The sequence below is a fragment of the Amblyomma maculatum genome, chromosome 3, assembly GCF_055883805.1.
Source record: "Amblyomma maculatum isolate TAMU_Amacu chromosome 3, ASM5588380v1, whole genome shotgun sequence".
Lineage (NCBI taxonomy): Eukaryota > Metazoa > Arthropoda > Arachnida > Ixodida > Ixodidae > Amblyomma > Amblyomma maculatum.
The window spans coordinates 45,400,240-45,424,755 of NC_139346.1; the positions used below are offsets into that span (position 1 = coordinate 45,400,240).

The 24,516-nt window shown below is 47.7% G+C and overlaps 1 protein-coding gene across 1 annotated transcript in view; it reads right to left on the reverse strand.

Moving 5' to 3' along the window:
- Positions 1-11,926: 11,926 nt before the first annotated feature.
- The window catches only part of LOC146194675 (uncharacterized), a 96,615-nt gene continuing 84,025 nt past the window's right edge, over positions 11,927-24,516 (reverse strand). Inside the window, exon 10 of the mRNA XM_084597498.1 lies at positions 11,927-12,132. Coding sequence (XP_084453624.1) covers positions 12,029-12,132 — 104 coding nt within the window. The 3' untranslated portion in view covers positions 11,927-12,028. The remainder of the gene's footprint in view (positions 12,133-24,516) is intronic.

Genomic DNA, 24,516 nt, shown 5'->3' on the forward strand with positions numbered 1-24,516 from the left:
CAGCAGGGGCTTTTTCTAAACCGAGCGCTCTTTTCGTTGGCGCTTCGCCTGCAGCTGTGTCTTCGGCCCTTGCCCTAACCAGCGCTCCCCGGTAACGTTGTTCTTCAATTAGTTCTAGTTTTTGTTTGGTTTTCCTTATGTCCTCCATCCATTCACCCGGTGCTCGGCTTTCCTGCTTTACCATTTTATGAAGCAGGGTGCTTAACTGCACTCATTTTGTTTCTCTTTGTGACTTATAATAGCAGATCTTTCAGTTGCTTTTAATTTAAAGGCTTCTTTACAGAGCTCCCACTGCTGGCAAACCTTCATGTTTTTTCGTGGATCTATTTTTGCTATTTCTTCTCTTACTGCTCGACTGTACAATTCATCCTCAAGTAGATTGTTGTTTAACTTCCACATTTCCCACGAAAAACCATTCCCACGCTGAACAATGCCTACGCAGCATTGAACCATACAATGGTCTGAAAACGACAGTGGTACTACTTCATACCTGTTGCATTGTGGTACAATATGGACAGAGGCATAGATGCGATCCGCCTCGACGACATCCATAAGCTCCGCAGAGTCGCTCGTCGCTACACGCCCGATAGCCGACGCGTAGGTACGGACGCAGTCCGCTTCCGCGTGTCAATAGCGCCTGCACTTGGAGCACCTGGGTACTTTACAGTCACGGTGAACGTGGCCTGTTCCATCGCAACGCAGGCACTGCATAGGCCTCCCGGGCACCACCACGAGGGCCAACTCGCCAGCCACTCGAACCTGATGGGGTAGGTCATCGACCTTCATACCTGGCTTCAGTTTTAGCAGCACAGTCCTCGTAGCGGATCTTTTCTCCTTCATGCCCGCAACGCGCCAACGTTCTCGAGTCACCTCGGTCACGACGCCAAACGCCGCGAAAGCGGTGCGGGTGTTCTCGTCGAGAACGCTGTGCAGCATCCAATGCAGACGCAGTTTAACTTGCTGTTTTTCTGGGTCAATGACGATGCAGCGGCGTCACTTGACCTCGATCTCCTTAAGGGCAGCCAGTTTCTTTGCCACTTCCGAGCTGCTGAAGGTCACAGCCCACACATGATTAATCTGGTACGCCCCCAACGACACGTCGGGGAGCACAGCAACATTAGCCAAGGTGTCTCTGAAGTCTTCGACCCTGTAGGGGCTAACACGGACGTCGCTGTACAAAAACACCGTGTTTAAAACAACACGTCCGGTCGGCAGGGTAGGCAGAACAATCTCATATTCCTTGTCTTATCCACTGCTGAATCTGTTACCGCGGCCAGACACGGCCGCTATCGCCGCTCCTTGGGAGCTCATGATCCTGCGTCCGCACCAAACGGAGCCTAAAGTAGAATTCCTCCGCCATGCCAGCTAGATAGTTTGAAATGGACAAAGGCGCGTCTATTGATGGCTGTGTTGTCTCAGAAATGTCCCTTAGAGAAGTGGATTATAGCGTATAATAATAATTATGAGCATGTTATTTACAGAATTACAGAACACGCAATTAAACGAGTGGAAAATTACTTTTCCGCTGTATACTTCCTCTTCGCTTGGCGTGCACGAAGCGCCATTATGCGTGGGGCGCACGGAATAAGATCGACAGGGCATGGCCTCCGAGATTTTCATCGCGCCGGCTCGGATTAGCAACGATGTTGCCAACGAATTACGACTGCAACTTGAGGACTGCGCGTTTCGGCAAAGTGGCTGGCAGCGCTTCTACGTCCCAGAATCACGTTTCAGAACACGTAATTACCACACAATCATGCTTTGGACAAGTTAACGAGTGTTGGATCTTGTGAACTATGCCTTTGTGTCCCTCAAAAGCGCGACAAGCAAATGAGTAGACTGTGCGAGCGAGGCGCGATAACGCTATCACGTTCCATTCTTAAAAGCCAAGCTTAAGCGTCCTCCAAATTTTTTCAACATACCTCCGCATTTGCCAGTGTAATGTGCAAATAAGACGCAAGAATTCTGATGTATTGCGTGTAGAGAAAGTAGCTCTTAGTATGTATTATTTTCGGCCACAAAAAGAGATATATAGCATATTCAATGTCATTATTAAACGCTTAGATTAGTCTGCATTGTCATATAGAGGGCTGTCAATAAGCTATCATTCTGATTTACCAGCTTATAGAAAGATTTGGCACCAGAACCAACGCACACACACACACGTTTCAACAACTGAATCAAGAGCGGGATAACTTTTCATACCAATACAGCATCGAGAAAGTATCAGTCCTACTGTATGCCAGTCTATATGCACAATGCATATATGACTGGCAGCTTGGAGTTTTCCTCTCCTTCCTTTTGTTGGATAACGCCAAAGAGCTCTTTACCAAGTTCTGTGGCGTTGTTGCTAAAATACGGACGCATGGCCTCTTTTTTAGCAGGTTTTTCTTTGTTACATCGGCTTTACATCCCCCTTTTTTGGCAGCCACAGAAGACAATTTAAGCCAACAGGAGAGACTGCATCTAATCTGGGAAGAAGGCAACAAACGGCCTCAACATCAATGTCAGTTGTTCCCACACACACCCTCCCCTCCATCTGATAAGGCAAGGCAGCAAACGGCCACAACATAAATGTTTGTTGTTCTCACACATTCTGATTCAATAGTGACATCTTTTTAAATATTACGTGATCATGTGTTATATTTTCACCTTATTTCTTTACTGCGCCCCTAAAAACAAATAATTTCGACGAATATCAGCCTTGTTATTAAGCTCCGTGTTTTGGCCAGAAGAGTGTTTATATCCAGCACAAGCCACCTTTACACAGTCTGCAGCTAGCAGCTGCACGTAATGACGGATTTTCTACCTGGATTGATTGCTGCGAAGCCTCCACAGTCCTTTTAAAAAAAAGAGCAAGCCAAACTACGCAACTACTAAATTGACATCTTCCTTGAGTGCTAGAAGGCTCTCTCTCATTAGCGAGGGTTCTGACAATAGCATCGCGGGTGCCGAGGTCTCAGCTTTGCTACGTTATACTCACAACTTCGCATTCTGAGCAGTGCCATGAAATCACCTTTCTATCCACTTTCTATACACCGGAGATCTTTCCATACTAGAAGCTTCTTTTTCATTCAGTGCATGATACAGGTTGTTTCGCTGGAAACGCGTTTTGAGACGTAGTGGAATTATGATCATTTGACACAATGACAGCAATACAGCAGCGACTGGTAGATCAATTATATGAACAGATGAAATATATTGAACACACACTACACTTTAAGCGTATGGATACACGGCGCAATATGAACAGAGCGAAACACAGAAATACACACGGAAAAGGTGCTACTACAACTGAAATTAATTTCAGTGTTTCATCCTGTTAATGTTTTCCTGTGCATCTACTCTTATCGTGTACCAGCTAGGCCAACAGTAAATTTTTCTGGACCCCACATTTTGCAGAAGTGCACCTAAAGTCGTTCTTCTTGACATTCCAGCAAACAAGCTACGAAAACTGTGCAGAGTGGCGATTCAACATGGCTGTTTCATTTGATAGCAGCAGAAAAAAACAGAACAATAAACATGAACAGCAGCAGGAACAACAACACAAGCACTTTGTTGTCCTTTTTGCCTCACCTTTAACTGCGCTGCTTTGCTTGTTGTGAAGGCGACGAATATCGACAAACTCTGCTACACCAAAATAAAACGGGGCGTCATGCAAAATTTTTGCCTGTAAATTATATTGCTTGTTTTCGTCTTGCTCGGACAAAGCCACTATATCTTACAGAGTTTTTTCGCAAAATTCTTCGACTATTCGCACTGCTACCTTCTTGAAAACACGCGGAAGGCCGTTAAGCTGACTTTCCCTACTCTTGGCTCCGACATAAATGGGACAAAAACGAGCATGCTAATACCTATGTCGCGGTCACACTTACCTATGGTGCTATATTCCTCAATTTTCCCGGTTTTCACGCTGTTCCTGGCACCGCTTTATGCAATTATTTGAAAAACTTTCCATACCTGCTGAGGGGTGAGTGTGAAATTGCGTGGGCGCGCAAAGCTCATACCACTGTATTAGGTTGAAATCGACGATATGAAGGTGAAATGTCGCTTCAGCGCTTTAGCTTGTAGCAAAATATCAACTCAGCCGAACTCGACCGCAGACGGCTGGGTTTCGATGAAGGCGACACCAAAAAGCATCCGTGCGATGAGTGAAGTCAGCAAATGTTAAAGATCCCCAGGTGGTCACAATTTCTCCCTAGCACTCCACTACGGCTCCCCTTTCTCTCTTCCCTTTTCAACCCCCTTCCTCCCTTCCTCCCTGTCCACAAAGACAAGTGTGGCAGATACGGCGCCTTTCCTTTCCTATAAACCAATTATTATGATTCTGCTAAAAAGCAAGTCTGCTAATATTTCATCCTCAAAATCATTGGCGTGTATTTATGTATAACAGACACAATATTTAGCATTATTAAAACTGCTGTTTTGCCACCTAGTTTAAGCGTCAGAATTTTCCGAAGTTAACTGCTGAGTTTGGTGGGCGGATGAGGTTAAGAATTTCGCTGGGGTCAGGTAGATGTAGCTAGAGCAGGGCTAATTGGAGGAATATGCGAGAGGCCTTCGCCATGGAGCGGGTATAGTGAGACTGATGATGATGATGGACTGATGAGCGCAAACAGCACGCGATCCACGGAGAAGAGACACGGAGAGGCACTAGAAACAATGCCTGACATAACCTGTATTTGTCTCAACGCCTTCGATTATCACCTGTTTGCGCTCATCAGCTACCTTGAAAAAGTCATGAACCAACTAGACCCAGCCGAAATTTTATTGAAGCGTAAAAAGTGAGTGTGATCCCAATTCCACCTGCATCATCTTACGTTTTTCGCTGCCTTGCATGAGTTTCATATTCGTGTAATCTCCTTAACTCATATTACGAATAAAGCCCAGGAGAAACCGTTCCCTGTGAACGGAGTGACAATTACGGTCATTTTGTCTACAGCAAGAGAGATCCCGAAGACGTGTAGTGAGCGATAATAGTTTTCGGCAGAAAAAAAACTGTCATTAGAAGGAAATGACAGCCTAGTTACAGATGTGATTAATATGTCTAAGCGTCAGTTATGCTGCGACAGCAAAAACATCTTTGGAGACATTTTTTTGCGCAAGCTTGCCATAAGGCATATTATAGAAACTCGTGTAAATTATTTTTGGTAAGGAACCGTAGCAGGCTCCCACTCTTGTCGTTGTAGGTGAGCCATTTAGAGAAGTCCTCTTCCCTTGTTGTGGTTAGTCCCACTTCGCGCAGAATCTGTGTCCTTGATGCCCTTGTCCCTGCACGGAGGTTAAAATTTTATCCGTACACCAGTGAGCGTGAAGAGAAGTGCAGTTTACCCCAGACGGCTATAAAAACCTTTTCTTAAGAAATGCACTTCACAGTATCTATGCAGTTCTGCTGTCACTGCTGGAATCTACCGCTGGCGACATATTCACGCCACAGACTCACAACTGTCCTGGACAGGTCTGGTTTCATCTTTGTCTACCTGGCTTTCGGATACGAAAAAAGACAGAACATCTTCGGAGACATGTTCTGTCTTTCGTATCCGAAAGCCAGGTAGACAAAGATGAAACCGGACCTGTCCAGGACAACTGTGAGTCTGTGGCGTGAATATGTCGCCAGCGGTGGTGGTGGTGGTGACAAACGTTTATTGAATCAAAAAGGGGTAGATGTATGCATCGGCCGGATCTATGAACATCCAGCCCTTACAGATACTGGGTGGGGTCCCTAGTACGGGACCCCAGTGGCGTCGGCCGCTGCCCGGGCGCGCTCGACCAAGGCCTTTTGGGCCTGCAGGTCATAGCAGCCGAGCAGGGTCGCCTCCCAGTCCTCCCGAGTGGGGTTGGGGTGAGGAGGAATAGCTGGGCTGGATGGGCAAGCCCACACCATGTGGTAGATGTCTGAAGACTTCTCCGCACAGTGCGGACAACTGCCCGTGAAGGAGGGATTAAAATGTTTTAGTGCTGCCAGGCACAGCAGAGTGTTGGTATAAAGACGGAGTAGAAGCCGCTCCTCCGTCTTAGATAGACCTTTACTTGGGCGAGGGTAAAGGCTATGACAAGATTGATAATAAAGAACAATGTCTTTAAAAGAATACGCGGGTTCGAATTCGAAATCCTGATCTAGGGGGTCGAGATGGGAAGCCCGGAAAGAGAGCGCGCGGGCGGCGGCGTCGGCTGCCTCATTCCCCTCGAGACCCATATGAGCAGGAGCCCATACTATTTTCCGGTAAGCGGGGTCCCCGGTGTAGGTGCAATTTTGAAGTAGTCGGTAGGCTAGGTATGGCGCCCAGCCTTGCTCGACGTTCCAACAGGCCCCTCGCGAGTCGGAGATAATTGTTTTAGAATCAGTGTGGGTAGCTGCCAGCGCAATGGCGACCTCCTCCGCGTGGGTTATGTCATGGGCGCGAAATGTAAGCCCGTTAACCGTTTTAGACTGGTGGACCACTGCGGCCGTGTACCATCCCCCATGGTGGGGGCCGGAGGCGTCCACGTAGTAAATGCCGGGTTTCGACCCATAATAGTGGCCCAGGGCTTCCGCCCGTGCCAGGCGCCGGCCATTGTGGTCTTCACGTGTCATGTTTTTAGGAAGAGGGCGTACGTGGAGGGCGCATCTCCACTCGAAAGGGAGGCGTACACGATCTTCCATAAGGGTGGTATGTTGGATGTGTAGCCGGGCAAGGAGGCGGCGACCCGACAGTGTCTTAGAAAGACGTGTGTATTGGTTGGTTAAGTGAGCCTCTCGGATTTCCCGGAACGTATTCACCATACCCAGGCCCAGTAGACGCTGGTTGGAGGTGTTCACGGGGAGATCGAGGGCTCTCTTAAAAATTTTGCGCAGGACGACTGCGAGTGCATCCTCGTCTTGTTTCCGAAGGTGGAGGTAAGGAGTCGAATACAAGATTCGACTGGTCACGAATGCATGCGCCAGCCGCAAGGCGTCTTTGCACCGCAACCCCCCACGTTTGTTAGAAACTCGGCGGACCATGCGGCCCACCTGGTCCCCCACCTTACGGAGTTTCGCCAAGGTAGTATCCGACCGTCTATGTTGATGAATAAAGAGCCCCAGTACCCGGACTTCTGTGCGTTCAGGAATTGATCCTGTCTCTAAAAAGAGCTCAATTTTGGCCGTACACTTTGGTGAGGGGCGTATGTGTACAAATTCAGATTTTTGAGGGGAGCATTGAAGGCCGCAGCGGCGAGCATAACGGTCCACTATGGTTGCCGCTTGCTGCAGGTTGGCCTCAATATCTCCAAGAGAACCTTGCGTGGCCCACAGGGTGATGTCATCGGCATACAGCGCATGCTGCACACCAGCGACAGCACCCAACTGGGCCGGCAGGTGCATCATAGCCAGATTGAATAAGAGATGAGACAGCACTGCACCCTGTGGTGTTCCTCTGGTTCCAAGTTGGAACGGGCCATGTTCGGTGTCCTGGATTTTAATGTAGGATTGGCAATCTGTCAAAAATTGCCGAATGTATCTGAACGCGTTTCGTCCGCAACTGGTTTGTGAAAGATGAGTGAGTATTACCTCATAACATTGTCGAAGGCTCCTTTCAAGTCTAAGGCGAGTATGACCCTGTCGTTGTGAGGGCATTCGACCGGGTCAAGAACGTCCGGATTAAGTTGTAGCAAAACATCCTGTGCGGACCTGTACGGGCGAAATCCGAACATGGAGTCTGCGAAGATGTGTTGATTTTCCATGAACTCGGACAACCTGTCACGCACCATCGTCTCCATTAGTTTGCCCGCACATGAGGTTAGAGAGATGGGTCGAAGGTTGTCCGTGTTGATAGCCTTGCCAGCTTTTGGAATGAAAGTGACCAGAGCAGTCTTCCAATCGATGGGGAGTGGCGCGTCCCCAAGCCAAATTGAATTGATGTAATCCAATAAGGATTGGTAGGCCGGGTCGGGTAAGTTAGCTAGTAATTTGACTGTAATTTTGTCCCGACCCGGGGCTGTGCCACGTTTCATTTTCGCCAGGGCCGCCCGCAGATCGTGGAGCTGGAACGGCTGATCCAGCTCAGCGTTCTCCGAACCTGCATAAGAGTGCGCCGGTCCGCGGGGGTCCTGGGTAGTGCACAAGTATTGGTCCCGCAACTTGTGCGCTAGCTGAGTTGTGTTGCCCTGAAAGCTGTGTATGGCACGTTGTAAATGTTTCTGAGTTTCTGTGTGTGTCTGCGTTGGGTCGATAAGAGCGCGGAAGAGCCGCCAGGTGTTCCTGCTGGACATCTCCCGCGCCGCCGTGTTGCAACGATCCACCCAGTTGGCGTCTGCGAGCTGGGCCGCATACTCGGCCGCCTGCTGGGTGAGCTCGGAAATTCGAGCCTTAAGTTTACGGTTATGCTTTTGTCGGCGCCACCGGTGGACAAGGCAATGCCGCGCTTCCCAGAGGTGGAGGAGGTTTTTATCCACGTCTGATACCGCCTCGGAAAGCTGAATTTTAGTTTCGGTAGAGCGAAGGCTAGAAACCAATTGTTCGGACCATGACTGGTAGCTTTGCTCGAGTATAGATGTAGCTGTGTTGTAATTTTTCCTAAATTTGGACCAGTCTGGGAGTCGAGCCTGTGTTGTGGGTTTTGCTAATGGTCTGGTCCGAATTGTAGTGTTTAGTATACAGTGGTCGCTACCGAGTGTTTCCTCAGTGTTGACCCAGTCAGCATACTGAATGTTGCGGGTAAAGGTTAAATCCGGACACGTATCCCGAGTCACGGAGTTACCTATACGTGTTGGGTGGATGGGGTCTGTGTGAAGAGTGAGGCCCAACGTAGACGCAAGCTCCGCCAACTTGCGTCCCCGTTTCTCTTCACGGCGGTACCCCCAGCCTCGACTGGGGGCGTTAAAATCGCCCACAATCAAGAGGGGGTCCCGACCCGCAGCTTTCAGCGCACGGCTGAAAAGGCCCGAGAATGATACATTCGGCAATTTAGGTGGGCAGTAGACATTTAGAATGTGCAGTGGTGGGTCCTGCTTGCGGAGGGGGAGGAGAGTCACCATTACATGGGAATAGCCAAGTTGAAGGTTCAAGTCGACCATATTTGCTGTGTAATTTTTATGAACGCATAGACAAGACGAGGGGTCCTGCTGAAACGTCGTATAGTTTGTTAGGGTGGCGCCTCTTCCTGGCTCCTGAAGGGCCACCACGGCGGGCATATGCTCGAAAGTTGAGAGGAAAAGCCGATGGTCGGCCCGCTTAGTGCGAGACCGTAGCCCTCGGCAATTCCATTGAGTTACAGTGATGGGGGAGGCCAATTTAGATAAGGGGGAACGCTTACACCGAGGTTGTCCCACCATGTTCAGGTTTTGGGGTTAGAGGAGGGAAGGTAGATGCCCCGGAGCCATCAACCCGGGGCTGAATATCAGCTCCTGGGAGGGGGCAGCTATCTTCCTCATTTTCGATGTCAATTTCTCGACGCGAAAATTTTGAGGGCCGGCTGGATACGTTTTTGAGAGGAGCGGCCCGGCGAGACGTGCGGGGGAGATTCGCGACATGTTGAGCGATCATGGTAGGAAGGGCCTCCATGACTTTGGCAATGATACGCTCCATTGCCGTCCCGATAAGGGTTTCGAATTTGGCGTTAAGGCGGGCCTCAAGAATGGCCACGGAGGAGTCCAAGGTCACCGGTGCCGCCGCATCGCTCTCCATGGCTTCTGCTTGGGTTGCAGGTTGTGGGGGAGGAGCAGTTTTAGTTTCTAGGGCTTCAATTTTGGCAAGTAGCATCTCGTTTTGGACCCGGAGAGAAGCTACCAAGTTATCAAGCTCGGCGTCGGCCGCCGAGCGAGCGTGAGGAGAAGGGGGGTGGGAGGAGGAGGCAACCCTACCCGAGCCGCTCACCTGTTTTCCTTTTTTGACCGCATTTGCCCAGGCACCGCTTTCTCCTTGTTTGAGTTGGGAGTGGGCTTGCTTCCCCGATCCGCCGTGTGGGGGCGGTGGTGGCGCTTGGTCGCCTTTGATGTCCAGCCCGCTTGAAGGCGCTTGCTTCTTGGAATTGGTGGCGTCACCGCCGGTGACGTGATCCTGTTGACGTGGCTTCTTGCCCGTTGCGCCAGTTTTGCCGCCCTTTTGGGCAGTCGTATTGGTGTCGAGGCGGTACTTGGCGGTACAGTCTCTGGAGTTTGTGGCAGGGCCGCCACCACAAACAGCACATTTCAGCTTACACTAATGAGGGGCCCGCACTCCCTCGACGAAAGGAGCCTGTAGTCCACACAGGCCACACTTATCTTGAAATGGATTTGGGCATGTGTCTGCCCTGTGGCCCACAGTGCCACACACACCGCAGGCTGGGATAGTGCGCAGGTAGGGCTGCACTTGGACAATTTCTGAGTTGCAGGTCACCGTCCGTGGCTTCACTTTTCCGGCAAAAGTAAGACGAGCCTTATTGGAGGTTCCAAATTTGCGAATTTCCAAGATAGTGCCATGCTTCCACTGGACACCATCTTTCAGGGTTTCCGCTGTTTCGTGATTTGCCACAGTGATGACGCCGTAGCAAATTTCTTTGCCATTTTGCTTGAGATGGCCTCGCAGTGGCACATCTCCTTGAGCTGATTTGATCGCGAAATCACCAAGCAGACGGTCCGCCACGTATTCGTTGTTGGTGCTCGCAATGAGTAGATTTTGCTCGCGGGAAACGACGAAGCTGAGTTCGGACGCCATTTGCACGCCGAGATAGGCACGCAAGGCTAAGCCCAGCTCACCACATTGGAAGACAGTCCCGATGGCCACAGCGGTTCGGGGCTTGATGATCACGACGAAATCGTCGGGGCGGAATTTGTGGAGATGTCTGGGCCTCCACGATGACTTGGGTTGGCGATCCTTGGCCGTGTGCGAGACGCGGTCGTGCTGAGGTGGGGTTGACTTGCCGGATGTCAACCTGGCGTCTGCCGTCATCTTGGCTTTCCGGCGCTGAGAGCGGCTCTCAACGAGACGGAGGAGATTTGAGTCCCGGAGCTGGTCCGATGGTGCCGAATTGGGTTCCCCGGCTTGAGGAACTGTCGACCAGGTCATGGCGTCCGGGTCGTAGCCGCGTTGAGGCAGGGCGTTCGCCATGTTGATGCGGAGAGTGGCTTCCTTCCCGCCGCACGCCGGCGCAGCCGTTAGGCTTAGCGGCGGCGCCACCGAGCGCGAGTGAAAGTCCGCTCTAAAGTGGTGAAAAATTTGCCCACCGGGATTGAAGTGGTGTCCCTGTGTGCCGGGTAACTTGCTGCGTCCGATGGATGCCAAATTTGCGGAGTTTGACGAATTGGTCAGTGGCTCTTGTCAAAAACTGACGGAGCCGAGGTGCCACGCGTGCATACGTGCGCGACGCAAGGTAGCGTTCCTCGCCAGCGGTAGATTACAGCAGTGGCAGCAGAACTGCAGAGATACTGTGAAGTGAATTTCTTTAAAAAAATTGTTTATAGCCGTCTGGGGTAACCTGTACTTCTCTTCACGCTCACTGGTGTGGGGATACAAATTTTAACCTCCGTTCGTGCACGCACGGTAATTCAGCTCTGCAGACTGAAGGGTTTCAAGGAAGGAAAAACTGCCCAAAATGAAAAGGAGGTAAAGAAAGGAATGAGCCCAAAACCTTTTGCATAGTCTTTCAATGAACCAACTAACTAGCTAGAATGCTCTGCTCTAGAGTTTGAATGTGAGTTGGCCTTGCAAGAAAGCAGTGAACGCGTGACACTTGTTCCCGTCTGTCAGGCAGTTGATTTCTAACCAACGCCAACCGGGACTCGAGATGGACTCTCAAGGAAGTAGGTCACCTGCTGGCTCCCGCCTTCCCTTCTTTTAACACTTTTCTTTCACTCATCTCTGTTGAAGTTGGGAGGGAAGTTTCCCTGTCTTTACTCTGTTTCCTGCGAAGCGAGAAGGTTGGCGCTGCGGACGCCAACAATAAAACGAAAATGAGGAACGAGAAGAGGCGAAACCTTTGCGCCTCGGCAATTTTGAATAAAGTTTTGTTTTTATTGATAACGAGGTTGTTTTTGAAACATGGGAGGTTTCCGCAAACAAAATCGAGAGTAGCCAAGATCTCCGTGCAGACCGTCACTCTCTGTAGGCCTCGGAATGTAAACTGTAATAGGCTAAGCCTCCAGTTTCTCTATACGTTTTTATGTAGAACTCGCAGTCTTTTGGATTTGTTGGCAAACCTGCAAAAAGAGCAAACGTTCATATCATAGCCGGCTCGCAGAGTGCGAGAGGTGTGGTAGTCAGATGAGATGTCGCCTTGCACGTGAAAAAGTACCAACAACAATTGGTTGTCCATACTATCAACGTTCTTAAGCTTGCGGTTAGTACGAACATCTGTTGCAATGTGTAGAAGGTAAGTAGTACACCGAAATTCCAGTGTGTTTGAGAAGATTTGCAAAGGGTAAGTGACTTCGAGACAGCAAATGAATGAAGTACCTTCTCATCATTTCAATTGTTTCGTAGAGTATAATCAAGGAATGCAGCGCGTGCCCAAACAAATGAAATTCTATTTGGTACTAAAACGTCAGACTCCGAGAGGTGCCGCTTCTACGGTGATAATAAAGCAAGCCGAGATCCAAGCACAGTTGTGTCGTAATCGGGTTAAATGGTAAGCTCCGCCAGAATTTCCTCAGCCAAGCAGACCGTCCTAAAACTTGAGGCAACATTAATAGCTTAGTGTTATTTTTATTTTAGTACCGCACTGTGATCTATCCCGACCTTTAATAGCTTTAGTCTCCATGTTTGCCCAGCCGCTGAATATCCTCGTGGACGCCATGTCGAATTCAGTATGCAGTACATGATTATGCCGAGAAACACAACTGCAGTGGCGTGGAGTAGGCAATAAACTAGGAAATGCTGTCATAGATTACAACCGCGCAGTGCCGGAACATAAAGAGACCCTAGGCACGACTCGATAAGCAACTGAAAGGAGGCTAGACGGGGAATGATAGACCTTTGAAAGGTTTCATTTTGTCAGACGAACTGCCAGACACTTCCCATGTGGCCAGTTGAAAGGACTGCGTGACAGCGTCACTTCGACAAAAAGACTATCACTAGAACGGATGAGGAAGCTTCACAGCCAGCTCGGCGAATGCCAAGCATGCCGGTAGTGACACCTGAGCATTAAACATTGAGGGCGAATTGGGAGGAGGGGGGGGGCACTTCAACTCCACCTTAAGGGTATGACGCAATATTGTGAAACTGTCCAGTCAGTGGTCAACGTATCGTTTTAACCAAATCAAAAGAACTGCCTCGATAATCTAAAGGTAGCGTATATCCCTCGCTGCCCACGGGCCAGAGGCCCGCTTCCCATTTAATTGCCGCAGTTTTATTTTAAGCACAACTAGTTTCCTTTACATTCTTAAATGTGTTATTGACGTTCTGGTCGTTTTGAAACCTTTTATTTATCATTATCTCACTATTTAAAGCTTTTAAATTCATCGGGACCCTCTTAACTAATCCTGATTTTCTCTACATAAAGCCAACCACTACTATACAATCCCGAGGTTTCCACCGAAGTGGCCCCTAAAGGTGTCGGTGTATGAAATATATAAGTTTAAAGTAAAAATTACGTTCTACACTACCAGCGGAATTTAAGAGCTTTTTATTTACCGATACATGCGGTAGGCGACGAATGATGAGTGGGACCGTAGCGATAACGCTGTAAAGGTGTTCTTTCTAACGCAATTACTCGTGACCCTCTGCTACCGCCCAGGATTCTACCCTGACCTGTTCAAACAACAGTGCTCAGTACCCGAGTCGCTTCAACTTTCACCAGTGTTTCTCACCAGCGCATGAACTTCCTGAATTGAACTTCGCACCACTAAACCTCGGAAACACGTCCTCACTTAACTGGCACAGGAAAACCCAGTGTCACCGTTATCACACAAGGCACAAAGAATATATAAATCAGCTGATGCATCTACACGTAATTGGCCATGGGACATTAGCGATGATGCTGCTAAAATATTTGAGCTTTCTTACAGAGGTTAGTTACACATACCTAATTCTAAGTGTATTAGCAACCTCTAGTAGGGCTCTCACACTTCGGGATGCATTATTCTTTGCGCTTTCTTACGGAGGTTAGTTACACATACCTTATTCTAAGTGTATTAGCAACCTCTAGTAGTGCTCTCACACTTCGGGATGCATTATTGCCAATTGTTGCCACGTTGAGAACTACTTTTGTTGTCGTGCGACATTCAGACGAGCTCAGGCCAAACTAAGTAAGTTCTAAATAATATTGACATACTCGCTGCCATAATGATTTCCTAAGACTAAGGAATCACGCATACTCAGGTGATTACACGTTGAACGATCGAAATGAAGGCTAGTCGAGAAGCGCTTGAGACCGGACAAAAATGCCTTGATGCTGGTCAAAAACAGCTTGACACTGGGCAAAAGCAACTTGAGGCGGGCCGAATGCAGCTCGAAGTTACTGTATCAGACGCGTTAGGTCGACTGGGAGCTCTCGAAGCAAAGGTAAGTGGAACCGCGGTTTTTCAGCATAAGGTCGATGTGCTGCGGATTGTTTCTGAATGCTTTTTCCGATGAAAATTTCTCCATTCGGAGTCCCCTTGATGAATTTGAAGATGAAGTCTGTATAGATAACCGTATATTTTACGGATTCCCTCATGAAGGCTCTGAAACCTGGGCTCAGTCCGAGCAGAAAATACATGCGCTTCTGCTGAAGTATTTTTGTTTAGAACTTTCCGATGAAGGAATTTCAAGGGCACACTACCTTGGTACTGTGTTCACCGAAAGTAAATGTGGACCTATCGTTATGGAATTTGCCTTTTTTAAGGTTAAGTCAAGCATTCTTGCGCGAAGTCAAAATTGAAAAACAGGGCCGGCTTGCACGATAAAGTCCGAGCTAAGTCCAGACTTAAATGGTGTCTTTAGAAAGACCAAGCTTATTTAAGACGGCTCGTGTTCTGAACGTCGAACGCTTCGGGTTCATGTTCACCAGAGTGGCTTCCCAGAACGGCCTCAGCAACTACTTGGGGCATTCTTCCTCGTGACACAATCTTAAGCCGCAAAAAGCAATGGCACGGATTTTACACAACGCAAAATTGACGAAATGTGTGCATCTTACAGCAGGGACAGTGCCAGCGTATCCCTGTATTTCCCTAATTTCTCTACTTAGACACCTGGCGTCCTTGTGTCTTAACCAAGACAGCACTAGAGTCGTAATCATACAAGCGACTTATTCAAGTCAGGACTGAAGCCCAGTCTTTACTCCAGTCTTAAGCGTCCATGCTAGTGGCCTATTCTTTAGACTCCAGTTAAGTCTGGACTTAGCTAAGACAGTCTTAAGATTGTTTTGTGCAGGCGGGCCCAGGTTTTTCTCTATACGCAGATGTAAGCAAAGCAACCGTGAACTCCCGGAAAAAGCTCTTAAAATACGTGCTGGGAATAGGCGCGAAATATAACCAACGTTACAGCAGGCTATACGTAAACGGAAAATTCTTCGTGTATTGTACCGAACCTGATATCGTGTGCAAAGTTGAAGCCCCCATTGCACATGACTTTAACGATGACATGTCAACTACGCCTGCTGGACGTTCATCTTCTAATTCCATATAGCGCAATGTGGCTGTTCAGGCGCCACGCATTAGGGATTATCCTTTCATCCTTAAAAAACATTAGGAGCATCGTAAATAAACATGGCCCACTGTTATCCTTACCTACATCCTAGTTTACAGATGTTTTCTTGACCAAAACAGGATTGTCTGATAATGTTGATTTTCGGGAAATGTTCACTTGCAAAAAAACTACAACGTTTATAGTTTCGATCTGTTCGGCCACGTAGATAGTGGTGTTTTGATAGCCATATCAGATGAAATAGCTTCTTAGAACGCTTGTGCAAATTCTTTAGTTGAATTTATTTGCATCTGTATTCGCTTAAATCACAAGGACGTTGTGCACCACCAAGCTCACCGAATTCCTTCTGTGACTTTTATCAAACGCTATCAATATGGTCACTTTTGCGTTCCCGAGAGCACCCGTTTATCTTTATGGCGACATTAATTTTCCCACAATTTCATGAAAACGCCCCCTTTTCGATACTTCACCTGCTCCTGCTGAATGTTCCGCGTTTATGGACCTGTGTTCCACGTTTGATGTAGTTTAATGCATAGATCAACGAACTCGTGTCACCCAGACGTCTGATACTATACTCGATCTTGTGTTAAGCGCATGTCCCGGAACTATGTCACCAGTAAACTACCTTCCTGGCTCAAGTGACTACAAAGTAACTCATTTATCTATACCATCGCACTCTCGTCGTTGTTTGAGGCAATGGAAGTCAGAAATAATTTACAAGAAAAACAGTTTTTAAGCCATTATTGCTGAGATCGAGCGCTTCACCTTTATGCACTACGCACTATTGTGGGAGCGTTCCGTTCACGAGAACTGCCGGATGTTTAAAGAGAAAGTCAACAATTTCGTTCCTATTCTTCATGTCACCTGTTCATCCAAAGTGCCCTGGTTTAGCTTATCGCTGAAGCAGGTGATAAATGAGAAACAAAGAACGTATTTATTGGTCTTTAAAGCTTATCAGCAATGCTGATAGAGTGAACCGGAATATGACAGCTGCGTTAGAGTATAAGAAGATACTGAAGAACGGCAAATACATTATTATGTTGACATACTGCATAGTTGAAATGTTTCTTACGGGCAGTGTGACATCATATTTAACTCTGACGTGGTAAAGAAGCCCACTCGTGCACAGAGAACCTGTCATTCTGCGTTTGACCTTATCTTTCTTTTCGAAGCAGGTCTCGTTTGATGAGTTTTCTGTCTCAGTGGAACGTGGAATTTCAGATCACAACTAACCTGGAGTATTTGCTGCACTGTCCATTACAATTGAGTTCCTGTTTGCGAAGCTCATTTCTGTTAAAGCTTTCTCTCGAGATCAGCACTAAAGTGTGCTAAATGACATAAATTTCAAAATTGACACATTTCAAGGATCTAACAGCTCATTTGTGAAATATATTCTAGGATATGTGTAAGTATTGTCTCGACGCATTCATTCCGAACAAAATAAAGAACACTTGCAAAAAAAAGCCCTTTGGACTACTTGAGAAATCCTGCATTTAATAAGCAAAATCAAACGGTTGAAACTCCGCACTTGTCATAGCTTTATACAAGTTAAGCAAACAATGCTTAGCAAAGTCGTTAGGGGATCCGAAGAATACTGCTTGAAACATACTTTGCCAAATTTCACTCGACCTGAACCAAAGAAATTCAGGAATCTTTTGTGCAAAAGAAAAAAAATCTACTGATAAAAACCTAATGACGGAGCGGTCCACGTCGACAAAACAGCATTGCCGAGAAATTTAATTTCCATTTTCATACCCACCTTCCTCCAGGTCCACCTTCAAGAAATCACTCAATGAGCCTCTCATACTCACCTTCAACTGAGTATAACAAAGCGTGGTGTAATGCGTTTTCACACCAGCAAGAGCATGTCGGAGCTGGTTATTTCTCGTCTTAGCTCCGACAATATTTGGTGACTCGGTATCGACCACGCAGCCCCGCCCTCCGACACGAATTCTGCTGGTTCTTACACCCTTCCTACAGCCCGCGACCAGCCCCAGGACGCTCGGCACAACGGCGCTTCGTTGGCCGCGTTTCAACGAGTCCACCTGCCACAATTTTGGCCCAACAGCCCTTGTGCCTGGCTACTCAAGGTTGAGGCTCATTTCCACTTGTGGTGTCTCCCTAGCCAGGAGACCAGGTTCTTCTATCTCGTGTCCTTCCTGCCTCCTGACGTCGCCAATCGATTAGTGGACATTATCGCTTTGCTGGACATGGCCCGATCTTCTGATATGTTGAAGGTGGCTCTGAGCGTCTGAGCGCAGCCGACTCCAGCAGCTTCTCACCACTACAGAACTCGGTGAAAGCTGACCCTTGCAGCTCCTCCATCGCATGCGACCGTTGCTTGGAGACTCCCGCTCGGGGCTGGACCGTTTACTACGTCAGTTGTTTCCACTGCGGCTTCTTGAGGAATTCTTCTCTCCTTCGTCTGATTCGCTCATTCATGATGCTTCACCCTACCTCCGGGACCCTCAGAAGACATTTCGACACGTCACTCCGGTCATCCCTTCTAATCGTCACTCTCAATCTGTGTTTTTGAGCCAGGATCTGGACGCACCCTTCTTAGTCGAAGGGTGCGTCGACCTCTGTCAAGCCTTTTTCTGGCTTTTTGTCGGCGCACCCAACATCTTCACGATGTTGGATAAATTGAATTGAATTGAATGTTTTCGTTCGCCGTGACCCCGTCCGTTCTCCCTTAACACCGGCTTACGACGGACCGTTCCGCGTGCTCCAGTGTGCGACGAAGACATTCCCCCTAAACATCAAAGGTCGTGAAGATGTGTCTGTTGGCAGGCTGAAACCTGCCTATATTGACAGTCCTCCAACCGTGACCCCTCCACTCATTCTAGCTTCAACTCTGCCACCAAACACGTCCGCTGCATGAAATCCCGTGGCTTCCGCTCTACGCGGAAGAACTCTGTAGTGCACCCCAGTGCCACGCTCTTATCGCAAGCCATGACACGACACTGAACAAAGAGGTTGACAGTGGCGCTTCCGCTTGAGTAGCGCAATAAAAAATAAGCAGTTCAAACTCGAATGCTGTTGGAGCTGGTTATTAGTCATCGTAGCCCCGACAAGCCCCTTTGCTACTATCCTGGGCGTCATATTCACCCAAGAGTTAATTTTTGCGTCTCACATCTCCCAGGTCGTGACGACCACAAGACGTATTCTTGGCTTGGAGTCACGAGTGGTGAAGCTGTGCGGCCCAGATTCCTTCCGATCTTTATACATTGCCCTTCTCCTCCTTCGTCTGGAATTTGTGCCTCCATGTAGAGTGATTATCAAGAAAACCTTACGGAGCGACTCAAAATCGACTCGAGGAGAGCCACCGTCACCTTGTTTGTTCGGCTTAGCCAGGGGCGCGACCAACAGCCGAGCTATGTATTTAGGCTAAGACAACTAGAGTGACGGACCTTAAGTAGCCGCCTTGGGGTCCTCTGCTCAGCCATCGACGGCTCGCTCGATGGAGGGTACCTTTGTTCCGCCATCATGTTGATGTGGACTGATTTTAATGGCGAAGGGCACCTTAGGCCAAACAGAACCAAATGCAAGGTGAAGTGTTGACTGAAGTCAGTAAAATGTCCGAGGTGTCATGTTTAATGATGTATTTAAAACAGTGGTGTATAGGCCCTAAAAGTTCTTTCGCCATGTATAATCTGAAAACAGTGGTGTATATGGCCTAAAACATTGATTTCCGGTGTATGATGGTCTGAGAAAAAATTAAAAGGAGACATGTACATGTTAAAAGGCATAGCTGCCTCACCAACAATTTCTTTAAAAGAAAGCCATCTAAGTAAAAGAAATGGGCTGAAGTTCACGGTGACTAATAATTTCATATAAAAGGTACTTCTAATAAATATTTAAAAACTCTTTCTAAAGGAAACATTGGATTATCACCAAGAAAGATGAACGGATGTGTCGCTATTTGTTTCTTGTGCAATTCGGGAAAATGATGTCTCCTTTGCTTTTCAAGTCTCCGGGCACTCAATTAAATCATCGTTCACTGTCAGCCGGTCACCGCATGTCGAGCAATGTGATTCAGGACAATTTGTTAGAAGGTATGAATGTGTAATATATGTATGGCTTATTCTCAGCCTGCACAGAGCTACTTCTTTGAATCTGTCTTGTTTTTTTTTTTTGTAGTGTACCTGCCTATCCTTGGGTTTATTGGGTGTAGTTTAGTCTCAGTTGCTGTGTCCCATTGTTCTTGCCATTATTGTCGAATAATGTTTTTAAGATGTGGCTTGAGGTCCTGATATGTTATCCTGTCAATGTCTGTAGTGTTTCGAAGAGCAGCTGATACAGCAAGCCTATCAGCTGCCTCGTTACCTGGCATACAACAGTGGCCTGGCACCCAACACAGTGTAATTTTAAGTTCTAGTTTATGCGCAGACCTAAGGGTGTTTTAAAGAAAATTCAGGACTGGGTTTTTATTATGCCATTTCTAAGAGGATAGGGACGTTAAAACACTGAGGGAGGCCATGTGAAGTGGTAACTGAAGTTAGTCGTTTTTATGTCTGTACTTTCTTTTTTATATTGCGTCTCGCATCTAACAAGATACCATGGCATTCAACGATAAATATACTGGTATGTCTGTGCAGCGTTTTTGACTATGAAAACTGTGGTCCATGTGCTGCACAGTAGACTTGAGCAGACTTTGAAGTATCAGTGTAAAACTCATTGCATATGTACTTTCCCTGAAGTGCATTAAGTGCTCCTGTATGCTAATAGGGGACGAATGTTTCCTGACTTCAAGGAGCGATAGGTCACAATTAACATCGTGTATTTCCCAAGGAGGAATGAAGTGTTTTGTGGAAGTTGCATGAAAGCTGATAACCGGAACGTCCAGACGTTCAATATGCTGGGCTAGGTGTTAACAAACTGTCTAAATGGACTGATGACAATGGGTTTAAATTTAACACTGGAAAGAGTGTTTGCATGCATTTCATCAAGCAGCGTGGTATCAGACCTGACCCCACATATACTACAGAATGTTAAGAGCCTTGTCTTTCAAAAAGAACACAAATGTCTTAGCGCAGTTGTCTACAAAAAGCTTTCCTCCATTGCACACACAAAACAGCTGCGACTGAAATGTCTCAAGGCAATGAATCTACTAAAACTTCTGTCTCACCAGTCATGGGGCACAGACCGTGACTGCCTTATGAGCCTTCCCAATAACGCAATTCTGTCGCGCATTGACTATGGTCGCTGATGATACCATAACGCCAAGTGGTATCATATGCTTTTTCAAGTTTGAAAAAGACAGATAAACAACGGTGTTTATGTACAAAGCATCCCTTGCATAAGACTCAAATGCAATGAGCTGATCAGTTGTTGACCGCCCAGCTCTAAAACACTTGGGTTTTATGAAGAAGACCACTGTATTCATGAAAATGACGAAGGCGACGATTTACCATTTTTTGAAAAAGCTTGCGTAGACATGTGGTTAGAGGAATAAGACGCAGCACGTATGGGTTCTTTTACGGGTTTTAATTTTGGGATAATGATCGTTTCCTTCTATGATTCACGAAAGCGACTTGTGGACTATATTATACAGGCAGAGTAGGGTTTCAAGAGTGTCCACATGCAGGTGCCTGAGCATTTCATATGTGATCCTGTCAGGACCTTGTCTTGTGTTCCCACATGTGCCTAGGGAAATGGTGAAGGGTTGCATTTCCTGGCCCTACGGGGCTGGGACGGTAGGTCAACGCCGCTTGCGGCGAGGGCTAGCCAGCCACGGAATTTTGTATGTTGTAGGCCATCATTGCACCCACCTCTGCTTCGGTGGTGGACGACGGCTGTTGTTCCGGCGCGCCTTTCTCTCCCTCTACTCTTTATTTCTCCTCTATTTCTTCTCTATTTTATCTTCTCCCCGTGCCCCGCCGGGGCGGTGCAGTGGTAAGACGCCCGACTACTGTGCCGTAGTACCCGGGTTCGAACCCGACCTCGGCGGCTGCGTTTCGATGGAGGCGAAACGAAGAGGCGTCCGTGTGCTGTGCGATGTCAGCGCCACGTTAAACATCCCCAGGTGGTCGAAATTACTTCGTAGCCCTCCACTACGGCTCCTCTTTCTCTTTTTCCACTTTCACTCCCACCTCCCTTCTCTTACGGCACGGTTGCGGTGTCCACAGAAAACAAGTGAGACAGTTACTGCGCCTTTCCTTTCCTATAAATAAATCAGCTTTTATCTTCTCCCCGCACGAGGCAGCGGAGGTCACTCAGCTACAGAGCCAGTAGCAAGCCCGTGAATTTTTTTTCCTCCGTCCTACAGCCCCAACTACCTGTGCCTAGTGCAATCTTCAGCCCCTGCATAGTGAAAGCGCTATTGTACCCTCCTGTGTATGGTCTTTTAACGCGGCAGCGTTAAGGAGCTCATGTCGCAGAAAAGCCGGTGTCGTCGGCGTCCAGTGAGCGATAAATCCCGGCATGCACTTCATAAATAAACATGCACTTCATAAATAAAATTTGGAGGACGCTTAAGCTTCGCCTTCAAGAGTGGAACGCGATAGCGTTATTGCACATCGTCGAGAAAACTTACTAAACGCAAGGGTATTGGGGCATCCTCGCACCGGTACCCGCGCGGCCCGAAGGGGAGAAGCGGGTGAGCGAAGATAGTGATCTAAAGAAAGGAAAGACGCTTGATTCTACAACCTGTGAGGGTGCACGGCGAAACGTCAGGGGCGAGTGGCGCGCCACGTGTCGGGGCAGCGCCGCACATTGCGAGGAGGGGTTCTTCTGTGTTTGCCGCAAGATGGCTCTGCATGTGCGCAGAGCGCAGAAGAAATGTAGCGGAAACGTACTTCGCTACTCGTGGAACTGCGACTTCTGTAAGTAACATGATCATAATTACCGATATACACTGCAGTATAACGTTCTACGGCATGTTTCTAAGGCAACACCGCATTCACTAGAAGCGCTTTTGTACCGCTTTCAAGCATCGAACTCGTGGCTGAGTTCGATGCTTGAAAGCGGTACAAAGGCGCTTCTAGTGAATGCGGTGTTGCCTTGAAAACATGCCGTAGTATCTGGGTGTGCCCCTACAATGTTATCGCGATCCTAGCTTACATTGGAAGGAAGAAACAAATATAGTGCGAGAGAAAGCGGAAGCATGGCAGGGAAGGCAACTGTCAATCTTTTCACGCGCGTTCATCTGCAATGTTTTTTTTTATTTCAAAGATATGGTATGTAATGAATGTTCTATGTGCGTCACGAACTGCCATTCAAAAAATTCATCGTGTGTTCGCGGTTTTTCTTTGGACTTCGGCCTGGGAAAAGACGAGGCGAACGAATTTATTTTTTTCCTTAAAAAGCGGAGGAGTCGGTTTGATTCATTTGTTTCTGCGCCAAGTGGTATCGCGCTTTTTTTTTCTTCGCGACCAAAATGACACCTTTTTAAGAACAGTCATGCAAGTGCGGCTGCAAAGGCTGTTACCCAGATTTGTTGTCTCCTCAAGTGAAAACATGCGTGGTGCTGTCACAGGATATTTGCGCGAGGTAGTTCTCTCTTACAAGTTGTTAGAAGTGCGTTTTTCCCGTGAATATTTGTACAGTGTTGGCAAGAAAAAGCTGTATAAGGACCTAGTGGAAATAATGCTGCCGGCACCTTTGTATCAAGAGCCCTACCGTGGAGGCCCAGGGCAGGATATTTTAAAACGAGTGAAGAGGATGCCAGTTCGACCGGCTGCCAAAACGTTCTTTTTTAAGTTGCACTCGAACACTCTACCCGTCAATACCTGGCTTCACGAAAAAGGAATCTATGTCCCTTGGACGACAAACTGCCTGCTTTGCAAGAAGCCAGAGACAATTGAACACATATTCTTAGACTGCTGGGATGCAGTATTTCATTGGGACGTGCTGCAAAGAACAATTAAAAAAGAGCTACCACTAAACCCTTATGGCATCCGGTTTTTACCGGTGGAGAACGAAGACGTACACTATGATTTAATAATGCTTCTGGGCCTCCACAGCTTGTGGAAAACACGGATGCAAGTAAGGCACGAAGATATTAACATTCGCAGTGTACGTGAAAATTTTGTTGAAAGTGCTGTTTATCTACGGGAATGTATCTGCGCGCTCCCCGACCCACCACAGTGGGCAGAAGTTCTGGATGACCTGGTAAAATTGAAGAAATTTTAACCTCACACGCGTCAGCTCAAGGGCAGCTGAAGTGTTTTATTAAGTGAGACAATCTGTTGTTCATGTATACCTCGGAAAGAAAAAAAAAAAACTCGTGGCTGAGTGGTACCGTCTCCGTCTCACACTCCGGAGACCCTGGTTCCATTCCCACCCAGCCCACCTTGGAACTTGCTTTTTATTTATGAAGTGCATGCCGGGATTTATCGCTCACTGGACGCCGACGACACCGGCCTTTCTGCGACACGAGCTCCTTAATGCTACCGCGTTAAAAAGCAAGTTCCAAGATGGGCTGGGTGGGAATCGAACCAGGGTCTCTGGAGTGTGAGAGGGAGACGCTACCACTCAGCCACGAGTTTTTTTTTCTTTATTGCCTGTTTTGAGTTCACATCAATTCAAAAAGGATCCACAATAATGGTAAAACTCGCAACAACCAGACTTTGGCTGTCACAAAAGGTTTAAAATTTTTTGAGGACAGCCAGCTCATCGATCACACTGATCCAGTCAGGTGGATCAGAAAGCACCCGATACGTTTCTCTAAGGAGCAGCACACTCTCGATAAAGTTCTCGCGTACAGAACGCGTGTTGACATCTGCATGTTGCACTTGCATCCTTGTTTTCCACAGGCTGTGGAGGCCCAAGACCATGACTAAATCCAAAGGAATACCCTCACTCTCGACTGGAAGGAACCGTATGCCATACGGATCTAATGGAAGGTCTTTCTTTAGTGTTCTCTGGAGAACATCCCAGTGAAAGACTGGGTCCCAGCAATCCAGAAAGACGTGCTCGATTGTCTCTGGTTTTTTGCAAAGGAGGCAGTCTGTTGTCCA